The sequence below is a fragment of the Mus caroli genome, unplaced genomic scaffold, assembly GCF_978045245.1.
Source record: "Mus caroli unplaced genomic scaffold, Mus_caroli_1 scaffold_2, whole genome shotgun sequence".
In the NCBI taxonomy this organism is placed as follows: domain Eukaryota; kingdom Metazoa; phylum Chordata; class Mammalia; order Rodentia; family Muridae; genus Mus; species Mus caroli.
This window is the reverse complement of record NW_028227257.1, coordinates 87,342,043-87,353,982: the sequence shown is the minus strand read 5'-3', so window position 1 is coordinate 87,353,982 and position 11,940 is coordinate 87,342,043. Positions and strand designations below refer to the sequence as shown.

Genomic DNA, 11,940 nt, shown 5'->3' with positions numbered 1-11,940 from the left:
GTGGTGTCCTGTTTTATATTACAAAATTTCTCTTGATATAGAATATAAAAAGGGGGGACTTGGGAGATACAATGATAAATTAGCTCTGTTTCCTACTGCAAGGGACATTTACAAATTCCAAAATAGACTTTAGCATATGATGTGTGTGTGTGTGTGTGTGTGTGTGTGTGTGTGTATGTGTGTGTGTCAGAGTTCCTGGGGATGAAGGTGCTGGGCTCAGAACCCAGGTAGGCCAGGGGCTTGGGACAGGATAATGGGGAGCATGAGCCACAGATCCAGTCTTAGCTCCTCGCCTGTCCCTTAGGCTAGTGGCTGTGGGACAGGAAGTGGCTGTTCTGCTCACTACTGGTTGAGGTCTCGGCATCTTGGGGTGAGAGGTGAAGGAAGAGCTTCTCTCCATTCCCCGGGGAGTACACAGAGCAGCTCACCAAGCCCCACCAGGATGACCTCAGACAGCCTTGCAATGGCTACCAGCAAGCTCAGAGGGTGAAGACTGTGTCTGTCTGGTCCCATGAGGATGCTGAGAAGCTGGGTTGAATCAGGGCTACTTGGGAGCACTTCAGCATAAGTGTGGAAACTGGTGAGGGACTCTGATCTACCCTGGAATTGCCTAGGCTCCATATCTGGCTTCTCAGTCCCTCCCTGTCCCAGCCCTGCCCATCTCTGGAAGCCTGGGCTAGTTCTGGGTGGTAGCCGCTGTGGTTTGGCTAAGTCCTCAACCTGGCCATGAACTTCCAATCAATAGCCAAGCCATTTGCCTTCCTAGACAGTTGGAGTCCAGACGTGCTGGGTTCTGAGTCAGCCTGGGTCCTCTTAGTCTGGGGTGGAAGCCAGCAGAGGGGTCCCCTGATGTGGTGACTCAACCTCTAGGGAGCTTACTATGGGGATAAAGTAAAGTTGTCATAAAGACAACTTCCGTATGGCACTCAGAGACACCTCCCCTCCCCCAGAAGGCCAGGTTGGCCAGGCTGGGTGAGGACCACATGAAGAGGAGAGAAAATGGGAGAAGTAGCCCCCTTGCACCCAGACAGCAGCGTAGAACAGGCTATGGCTATGACTCCCAGGTGGCAGAAGGGCAAAGGAAGGCTGGAGTTCAGGTCAGGCTCTTCCATCTGAGAGAGGAGAGCAGACACCTAGCTGTTCCTTCCATCACTGTTCCCCTGCTGTGCCCTTGGCAGACATAATTAATCAAATTTGAGATCCTGACAGACAACACTAATGGATTCAACACGGTCCTGGCAGGGTCAGGCATCTTGCAACTAGTTGCTAACCTAGCCTGCAGTTCAAGTTTGTGTGTGTGTGTGTGTGTGTGTGTGTGTGTGTGTTGGTTGGTTGTGAACCTATTAGTCTGGGTAATCTGAGCCTAGAGAGACTAACAAAATACATGTTCAGCAAAAGGTCAGAAGGTGTCACGTTAGGAGATGCTGTGGGGTTAAGTCTGCAGACAAGAGGCATGACCTTAACCTCTAGAAAGGAGAGAGAGTGAAGGGGTACACAGACGGAAAAATGGAAACCCCTTCTGTCTGCAGAGGTGATGGTGACATCAGAGCATCTGAAGGCAGGAGGCTGAGTTGGGAGGTAGTGAGATCCATCCGTATGTGGAGGGATGCAGGGGTGAATTCTTGGCAGGGACCTTGAAGAACACATTCAAGCCTCAGCTCTGGGTAGAAAGAGAGAAATGAACAATACTGGGGTGTCTTCCACCTGGGAGAACAGGGGTGGGGCATGGCCCATGGGGACAGGTGATGTATCACAGTTGGATCTCTGACAGAGGTACAAGCAGGGCAGAGTGGACACAGTACAGACTGTAGAGCTGGATGCAGGCAGTTCCTGGCCAGTTTACATCGGGGTGGAGTCCTGGCTGGAGCGACAGCAGTCTGGAGATGACCTTGTCATGCGCATGCTGTGTGACTGTGGACGGAAATGAAAGGGCCACCTTCTGATCCAGTGTCCACACACAGCCACCCTCTGCTAGCCGGAGCAGGGACCGCTTCGCTCTCCGGCAGATGGTGCTGCAGAGTCTGTCCTTGTGTTGTGAAAAGCCGGCTCCGTGGGGCCTGAGGACCGGCTCCTCCTCCAGGATGTGTTTCTGCCTCCTGGTTGCTCTGATCCTGGAAATGCTAAGAGAGGTGATCCAGGCCAAGGGACACTCCAGTCTGACGGGCCAAGGGGCTCTGAGGCTGATGAACCTTTGGTCTCAGGAACAGCTGGTCCCAGGCCAGCCCCAAGCCCTTGTAGAGCCCATGCCCCTTGCTTTAGAGCCTAGGTGAGGCCCCTTCATGTCTGTCCTTATTTTGTTTATTTAAAAATTAGCTCTATGCTTCTGGCCGTTTGGGCTGGCCTTGCTTCCTCCCCTGGGGCCAGAGGACAGGGAAGAGAAGGGGCTGGCTTCTGGGCAGTGGTGGGCTGAGTGTCTTCAGGCCAAGGCCTACTGGATGCCCCGGAAGAGGCACATGGCAAAGACCATGAGGAAGAGCTGCAGAGAAAGGGAGAAGGTGATCTGGAGTCAGACTGGGTGCACGTCGAGGGGCTGCCCAGCACACCTCCTGAGGGGAATCGCGACACTACCCGGGGCAAGCATCTGCTCACCACTTGGGTAAAAAACAGGCGTTGGAAAGCAAGTCATCTGTTTAAACAGCTCAAATCTGTCTTTTTTGGGTTGGCAGAGACTTTAAGCAAAGCACAACCCTTCTTGGGCACCTGAGTGTGTACCAAGAGCTTATCATGTAAAGTAGGTTTCCAATGCTGTTATCAGCAGCCTTTCTAATCAGCAGGAAGTGAGGCATGGAGATGTCGGAGATGTCTTACAACCTGATTTAGGTCACACAGCTTCGGTGGGGGTAACCTAGCTTGAGCAGAGACACACTTCCCCCTCACTTCCCCCACCCAGCCCTTGCTTCTAAGCCCCTGCGCTCTCAGATAGCTCACAGGAAGCTGGTGAGGTTTTGCAGAGGTTTCAGTTCCCTAACCCTGACCTGTGGCTACATCGAGGCAAGGCTATGTGCAAATTCTTGAAATTTGCCCAGCCTCAGGAAGATCTGTGTGTCTCTTGTTGGTCTTAGCTCTCACAGGAGGCTTTGTCCACTTCCAGGAGTGTTGGCACATACAGCAGGAGCTTAATATATGCATGTGGAATTAATGAATGATGCCTGTACTTCTCCTGTGACTTACACAGAACTGGTATCCTGAGCGACAAGGCACAGAGGACCCTGAACAAGGGCACATCAGAGTGCCAGGCGACCAGAGCTTCCTTGAAGGGGTCCCCAAAGAGCAGGAAGTGAGGGCTGCACATTAGGCTGCCTGGCCTCACTGCCCCAGAGTGCATCCCTGAACTGGGCAGGGGGGCAGTGAGGAGGGGATGCTGAGTAATAGCTCAAAAGTTGACAGCTACTCAGCTACGGTGTAGGTTCTGGGGCACTGGGATGAAGGGTACTAAAGCTCCATTGCCAAGTTTAAAAGACCCCTGACCATTTGCAAAATCAGGACTCATCCAGAAGCCCCTGCCTTCCAGGCGGCTTGTGGGGTGTATCCTGCAAAGCGCACTTGGACTGCAGAGCTGGAGTGAGGTGGGGTGCCTCTCTGGGCCTGCCTGTTCCCATTGTCCTGGGAGAGGCACAGATCTGAAGCTCCAGGCCACAAGAATGACTCTAGCAGCAGACGTTTCCAGTAGGCAGCGGCTATGAATCTGGGAAATAGGCTGAGCGTACAGACGCTGGGGCTTCCTCCCAGGGCCCCTCCACTCACCTCAATAGCCAGTACTCCAATGGCAAAGGCTCCGGCCAGGTAGACATAGGTTTCGAAGGTGTTGAGGATCACTGTATAACAGCCCTGGGAAGGAAAGGCCAGAGATGAAGCCACGGTATGGAGGTGTGGTCTGCAGTCAGGACCACTGTCAGCACTGAAGTCCCTGGCATTTGGCCCCAGGGCTCAGCAGCTGCAAGCTGGCATTTTTATACTGATGTGGGAGGAGGAAGCATCTGGTCATTGGCAGAATGTCACCAACATCCCTCCCTCTGCCACATCCAGTCCCCAAGACAGTCCCAAGGCTAACTAAGCCACAGACCTAGACTATGAGGAAATGTGCAAATACTCAGGCCTCCTGGTGCTCCTTAGAAGTGGGGATCGGGCATGCAGGACAAAGCTGACTGGGATGGATCTCTTCAATCAGAATGTCAAATGGTGCCCCAGCCCCAGGTGGGACAGTATCTCACAGAGGTGCACAGTGCCCCACCAAGTCCCTCTCTTGACCTGCCTGGTTGCTGAGGGATTGACAGTCCCCTCCCCAGGCTCAAGGCCAGGCAGCCCAGCCTCAAACATTGCTCAGCTCTTTTCCCACAGCCTCACAGGAGCAGCTGCCTACATGTGACTCATGTGCCTGCTGTCTCCCTGGCACTGTGGGTGACAGAGCCAGATGAGCCAAGACCTCTCCCATTGGGCCCCAAAGACATAGTACTCTGTGTCCACTGTACCCCACTCCCATGCTGGCCACAGGTAAAAGTCTCACACACACACACACACACACACACACACACACACACACACACACACACACATCAGTCAGTGTTGGGGATCAGACCACTGAGCCATACTCACCCCCCAGCTCTGACTGAAATATATGCACTTTTTGGAGACGGGATCTCTCTCTAGGCTACACTTGAACTCTGTGTAGTTGAGGATGTCCTTGAACTTCTACCCCTGGCTTTATCACCTGAGTGCAAGTATTATCCAGTTTATGAAGGAGTGGGTTGGAACCTAGTTTTTGTGTATGCTGCACAGGTCTACTGGCTGAGCTATATAACCTCAGCCTTTTGAAACATATTCTTTCAAAAAACAACAGCTTTTTTTTTCCTTTTATGAGCACCTGAATATTCTTTGGGCCCAACTAGTGGACTTCCATGTGGACTGGTTGGTGGTGGGGCAGGGGTAGGAACTGTGCCCATCTATGTGGGGTATATATTGGATTTTAGGTTCTGAGGATGCTGGGGACTGGCTGCTTCCTACCTAGATTCCCAGTGTCTTTGGCCATGTGGACCTGGGGAGGCTATATCTGAGCACGCAGACAGTAAGACCCGATCAGAGACTGTGGCTAGATGGGAGTCAACGTGTCTTCTACATGGAGACTAACTAGGAACTGGGCAAGGGAGACCCCATTGTCCCTGGAGCCCCATAGAGTGGGTGGACATATTCTGCCTAGCACAAGTGACCTGAGTTGAGCAGAAGGTTGGCTGGCGGAAATTCCCCGGTGACAGGGAAGCCCTTGGCATGAGTGGGCAGTGTGGACAGTGCTACCTACACCCAGCATCCCTCCTCCAGGGTCTTGCTAGGTTCTATGTGCCCTGCATCATTTGGTTCTCTGTGCAGCCCCTACTGCGAAGTAGCTCATCTGTGGTTTACCTCCTTGCAAACTGGGAGAGAGCAGGTGGGTGGCTCCTTCGAGGCCACACATAGCAAGGGAAGCCCAGATTCAAAGAGGGGCCTGATAGTTCTTTCCCTCTATATAGAGGGGGTGGGAACTATATTTTAAAATGCCTGTCCTCATGTGGCCAAGCCCCTCCATCGGAGCCTGGAGTTGACTATGCCCTGGGTGTCACCCCACCATGAAGCATCCCCATCTGTCACAGGGAATGGAACATCACTTGCTAGATGCCTGTCATAGCACCTCCAATGTCCAGCTCCTGCTCACAGTCACCCCATTTTTCCCACTAGACAGAGGGCAGCTGGTCCTGGGCAGCAACCCCTACATTCTCATCTCTAGCATCCCATCTTAGGTTCCAGGATGAGCACCCCACCTCCTACCTGGGACCCCTGCCTAGATATTTCAAAGGAACTTCACTCTCAACATTCCCCAAACCTCACACACCATGTCCCCCAACCCAGAAGGCATAGAAACACCTTTGTCACATGCCTGGACCCGCACTGACGTCTGTTACAAGGCCAGTAATTCACGTCCCCCTCCTCGGGACTGCTGCTCATGTAGAACTGTCTTGAATTCCCAGTCCCAGAGCAGCCAGAGTTCCAACCTAGCCACATTCGTCCCCAAAGGAACTCCATACTCTAGAAGTCTGGCTTGTGCCAGTCACAAATGTGTCCTGGGCTTTGTGGGAGGCAGTTCTGGAGATAACCCAACTGGAGATGGTCTCCCAGTGGGGGCTCCTAACAGAAAGTATGGCTCAGCGGGGATGGGCGTGGGAGGACCAGTCCTGGGAGTTAGTCTCACTGGGCCTGAAGAGGCTCTGTGATGGAGAGTCGATATGGCTGTGTGGTCATCAGTGCAGGAGCCAGCAAGAGGATGCTCACAGGGGAAGGTATCTTTCAGTAGAAGTTCAGGATTTGGGGTCCCGAGACGCTTCTCTGAGGCTGGCTAGAGGAATTTGAAGGGCAGGAATCTGGTTGTAGGACTCTCTCCCAACCCCACCCACCCGCGGAGCCCCCAGCAGGTATTTTCAGTGAGGTAACTTTGCATCTTGCCTAGTGGTCCAGCTCCTCCTTTGCATATCTTCTGCCACCACAGGGCTTGCTGTCCTCAGCAAGGTCCTCAGTGGCTGCATTCTGGCTGAAGTTGGGGGTATAACACTTTCTCAGAAGGGTGTGACTCAGTCACCAGACTATGCTCTCCCTTGGTTAAATGCGTGTGATTCCAGGGCCTTTGCGAGAGAGCAGAAGCAAGCTTCTGCCTCACTTTCCTGGGCTGTGACGGACTTTCTCCAGCAGAGCAGTAATGAAACAGGGAGGCTTGGCTTTCCCTGGGCAGGTGTCAGCCCAGGCCTGTCAGCGATGGATTCTCGAGGCTCCCCACATCTTTCAATCCTTCCCAAATTCTACTTGCTCTAACCATAGATCCCTGCAATCCAAACCTTCATGCCTGCTCTCTCCATGGCATTCACATCCCGGGGCCCTTCCTCCTCATTTCTGTTACTTTCCCCCGGGGTAGGAAGGCAGGATGTGTGAGAGACACTGCGCTCTGGCCTATCCTATGGAAGGTATGAAGTCAAGAGCTGAACTCTTGGTGTCAAGCTGAGCTCATGGGACTGGGTCTCAGCCCAGTAATGCCCTCCCTTGGAGCTTCAAGTACCCTAAGGTCCGGCCCATGCACACTCTAGCACTTCATTCAATCTGTCTTCACTCTCAGAACCACCACTGTGGGCAAGGATCACTTCATTCACTAGATCACCATCTGCCACCTCTCCCTAGACCAGGAGCCCCGTGGGAGCTCGGCCTTGTCCCTTGTGCACTGTCAGCTCCACAGTGTTTTGAATTCTCCTGGAAGTCTGACCAAAGGAGAAGGCCAGGTGTGGCTCTCCTTCTCATCCCTTCCCTCTTCCCATCTGCCACGCCCAACCTCTCCCTGCCTCTCTTTATGGACAAGGGGGGTTGGGGTGGTGGGGGAGGCGGTGGTCCTCTGGCCAGCAGGACGGAAGGGACCAAGGGTAAAGTGGGGCTGTGCTCCTTGTTGAGGGGGACAAAGCTGAGACCTCTGTTTCCCTTAGGGCGAAGGCTAAGAGGAAGTCCTCAGATTTCAAGAAAAGAAAGAAGTCTGGATGCTTCCCTAGTTATCTAGGGTCGGGTCAATAAGAATCTGCTCCTCTTGGATCAAGAAGTGTTCTTGCTAGGCAGTAGTGGCACACACCTTTAATCCCAGCACTTGGGAGGCAGAGGCAGGTGGATTTCTGAGTTCGAGGCCAGCCTGGTCTACAAAGTGAGTTCCAGGACAGTCAAGGCTACACAGAAAAACCCTGTCTTGAACCCCCCCCCCCAGAAGTGTTCTTACTTGGCCAGAGTAAGCTTCCTCATAAATAGAGTATATGCCTAAGGAGTGCCTCCCCCTCTTATTAACATAAGTTTGGAAAACTCACCCTGGAACCACAGACCAAATTCTCACCCCAGTCTGAACCCAACTCATCCCCTCTGTCAGTGTGACCTCCTCCTCATCTCTTCTGTCAGTGTGATCTCCTCCTCACCTCCTCTGTCAGTGTGACCTCCTCCTCACCTCCTCTGTCAGTGTGACCTCCTCCTCATCTCTTCTGTCAGTGTGATCTCCTCCTCACCTCCTCTGTCAGTGTGACCTCCTCCTCACCTCCTCTGTCAGTGTGACCTCCTCCTCACCTCCTCTGTCAGTGTGACCTCCTCCTCACCTCCTCTGTCAGTGTGACCTCCTCCTCACCTCCTCTGTCAGTGTGACCTCCTCCTCACCTCCTCTGTCAGTGTGACCTCCTCCTCACCTCCTCTGTCAGTGTGACCTCCTCCTCACCTCCTCTGTCAGTGTGACCTCCTCCTCACCTCCTCTGTCAGTGTGACCTCCTCCTCACCTCCTCTGTCAGTGTGACCTCCTCCTCACCTCCTCTGTCAGTGTGATCTCCTCCTCACCTCCTCTGTCAGTGTGACCTCCTCCTCACCTCCTCTGTCAGTGTGACCTCCTCCTCATCTCCTCTGTCAGTGTGACCTCCTCCTCACCTCCTCTGTCAGTGTGATCTCCTCCTCACCTCCTCTGTCAGTGTGACCTCCTCCTCACCTCCTCTGTCAGTGTGACCTCCTCCTCACCTCCTCTGTCAGTGTGACCTCCTCCTCACCTCCTCTGTCAGTGTGACCTCCTCCTCATCTCCTCTGTCAGTGTGATCTCCTCCTCACCTCCTCTGTCAGTGTGACCTCCTCCTCACCTCCTCTGTCAGTGTGACCTCCTCCTCACCTACTCTGTCAGTGTGACCTCCTCCTCACCTCCTCTGTCAGTGTGACCTCCTCCTCACCTCCTCTGTCAGTGTGATCTCCTCCTCACCTCCTCTGTCAGTGTGACCTCCTCCTCACCTCCTCTGTCAGTGTGACCTCCTCCTCACCTCCTCTGTCAGTGTGACCTCCTCCTCACCTCCTCTGTCAGTGTGACCTCCTCCTCATCTCCTCTGTCAGTGTGATCTCCTCCTCACCTCCTCTGTCAGTGTGACCTCCTCCTCACCTCCTCTGTCAGTGTGACCTCCTCCTCACCTACTCTGTCAGTGTGACCTCCTCCTCACCTCCTCTGTCAGTGTGACCTCCTCCTCATCCCCTCTGTCAGTGTGACCTCCTCCTCACCTCCTCTGTCAGTGTGACCTCCTCCTCACCTCCTCTGTCAGTGTGACCTCCTCCTCACCTCCTCTGTCAGTGTGATCTCCTCCTCACCTCCTCTGTCAGTGTGATCTCCTCCTCACCTCCTCTGTCAGTGTGACCTCCTCCTCACTTCCTTGGTTCTCAGAGGCCAGGGTAGCCTGTGCCACAGCCAGAATTGTTTACAAAGCTCCAGCCCACCTTCAGACCCTCTGGGCAGACATTGCTTCCCCCAGCTTTGCCCATATTTGAGAAGTGTCTCCCTGCCTGGAGAACCCACCTGCTTGTTTATGAATGGATTCCGCCCCAGCTGGCACTCCTCCCTGCTCAGAACCACCCCATCTCGAGTCTGGGGTTCCCTCCGACAGCAAGCCTTGGGCACCTCCTCAGTGTCCAGCGTCAGCAGCCGAAACACGGAGGCCAGCTTGAAGTCTTCAGGTCCGTTGACCCCACAGCAGCCAAACTAGGAGAGAGCCGAATGTGGGAGCTAGTGAGGGACTGGAGGGGACATCAGCCATTGCCAGGGCCAAGATCCCTCTGCCCTGCATATGACTGTGGTAATGACCTGTGTTCCCGAGCTTCCGGGTCTTCTCTGTAAGAGGGGCATGGCCGTATGTTCTTTACCTCACCAGCACTTGGTAAGCAGTGCACATATAGGTGCTGTGCTATGATCTTATATTGTGCTGTGCTATTTATTATCTTTACTCCGGCCTGTGTATAATTGTTCATATGCAGATGTGTGTGTGTGTGTTTTGTGGGATCATGTGAACATATGCATGGAGGCCAGAAGTCAATATCAGGTGTCATTCCTTAGGTGCTGTCCATCTTATTTTTCAGACAGAAGCTCTCACTGGGACCTGGGGTTTGTAGATTAGGCTAGGCTAGCTGGCCAGTGAGTCCCAGGGACGTGCCTGTCTCCACTTCTCCGGTGTTGGGATTATAAGCATCCATCATCGGACCTGATATTTTACATGGGTGCTGGGGACCAAACTCAGTTCCTCCTAGTCACACAGCAATCACTTTAACGACTCACCCACCTCCTCAGCCTCTGTACTGAGTATCATTAACATCACTCACAATGGTACTGCGTGAGGACCTAAGTCAGGGGCAGTGGACTGTGATCCACTAGCCTTGACAACTCGGAGTGCTGTGCAAATGACGATGCAGAGGCCACGAGTGGGATCAGTGATTCTTGATGGATTGTTGATGCCTGGTCCAGGCAAGGGACTAGGAGGACAGGCTTTTTCATGTCTTATTATGTCTCTGAGTGTTCACGGCATCCCACGATGATATGGGGAGGGGCACTCACTGTGATCATGACTGAATTCCAGGTGGCAGAGAAAACATCTGTGTCGTTATCGCCTTGGTAGTGCTTGGTAAGCTCCTTGGTGAAGATCTCTCGGGTGAGCTGAGGACAGAGTAGAGGGTGCTGAGTCCTCCCAGCCTGTCTTCCCAAGGTGATACTAAGCTGTCCATTTTGGGCAGGCACCCCGTTCCCAAGGCTTGGAACTTTGGTGTGTCTCATCATAGGCTGAGAGAAGCACGTCTATATTTACAGGCTCATCTAACTCCAGGATGGAACACACTGGGAACCCTGCTCAGCCTTGCAGCTCTCCACAGAGGATGAGTGTGGGGGTGTTTGGGAGCTGGAGGACATGATTGCCTGTCATTCTGTTCTTCAGAATCAACAGTCATGGGGCCCAACCTACAGGAAGCCATGGTGTGGGTAAAGAGGGATCCCTTCAATCACCCATACCTCCCCGCTATGTTCTCAAAGTCACTGTTCTCAACAGCTTCCTCAGGCTGGCTCCTTGTCCCAGGCTGGCCCATGTCTTATCCTTCCATCCCTCCTAGAGCCCATCTGTCTGTGGTACCAGGCCTTGTCCTCTAGGCTCAGGGGAAGGAGCTGGCTGAAGCCTGTGGTGTAGGCTAAGCAGGGAGAGGCTGGTAGCCTAGCAAGGCACACAGCATGCCCAGACTGGGTACATCCTCTCCAACCCCATGACTATGTGACACCCATCATCAGGCCGTCACTGGGGTTGGATAGAGATTCTAAAACCAAGCTGGACCCTGTACCAGGTGCTCCAGGAGTGGGGACCCTTAGGCATCCCTGATCGGGGCCTTCTAGAATTACCCCTATAGGAGAAGACCCCACTTCTCTGGGCCCCATTGCGTTCCTGAGGTGCAGGTTATGTTTAGGCCCAAGGCCCTGGATGAGACAGCTAGTTCTAAGGGTGTCTTTGTGGAGGCAGGGGTCACTCAGTGCCCCTCAGTGCAGCAGGATGGGAAGCCGAGTGGTACGTACGTGTTCCCTGAAGATGAAGGCCAGGATGGCTGCTGAGAGCTCTACCAGGAAGATGATCAGGATAAACAGGAAGAACTGCAGAGAGAGGGCAGCTGTGAGGCCCACGCGGGCGCCATCTTACCACACATCCTTATGTGGGAGATAGGATGTTTTCATCTTGTTAGACAGACCTTCACTACCATTAAATCACCGCTTTCATAACAAACACGCTGATGATCTACCCTTGGAGCCGCAAAGTAGTGACAGAAACTGTGAGCAGTGGAGACACATAAATCTGTCTTCTGAGCACATGGTGGCTGAGAGAGGCCACCCAGTGCCGTGCACAACCTGAGCAGCCCTGCCTGGTGGCCCTGGCTGGGGGCTCCCTTTGGGGACATTTCCCTTGGTGAATTCCCAAATTCTTGGGGATCCCAGGCTGGGTTTCCTACCCTGGCAACCCCAAGGCCACTGTTCCCTGCCCTAGTCTCTCTGGTTGATGTGGAAATAGGAAGCCATGCTGTCTTGAGTGGAAGAAGGGAGGAGTGCTATCTTCAGCTGAAATAGAGGCCCAAGATGGCCAGAAA

At 53.5% G+C, this 11,940-nt stretch overlaps 1 protein-coding gene across 1 annotated transcript in view; it reads right to left on the bottom strand.

Annotated features, from left to right (window-relative positions):
• Positions 1-6: 6 nt before the first annotated feature.
• Positions 7-11,940, bottom strand: part of Tspan18 (tetraspanin 18) — a 133,779-nt gene continuing 121,845 nt past the window's right edge. Inside the window, exons 6-10 of the mRNA XM_029472728.2 lie at positions 11,378-11,452; positions 10,382-10,480; positions 9,353-9,535; positions 3,745-3,828; positions 7-2,476 (exon numbers count right to left, since the gene is read on the bottom strand). Coding sequence (XP_029328588.1) covers positions 2,429-2,476; positions 3,745-3,828; positions 9,353-9,535; positions 10,382-10,480; positions 11,378-11,452 — 489 coding nt within the window. The 3' untranslated portion in view covers positions 7-2,428. The remainder of the gene's footprint in view (positions 2,477-3,744; positions 3,829-9,352; positions 9,536-10,381; positions 10,481-11,377; positions 11,453-11,940) is intronic.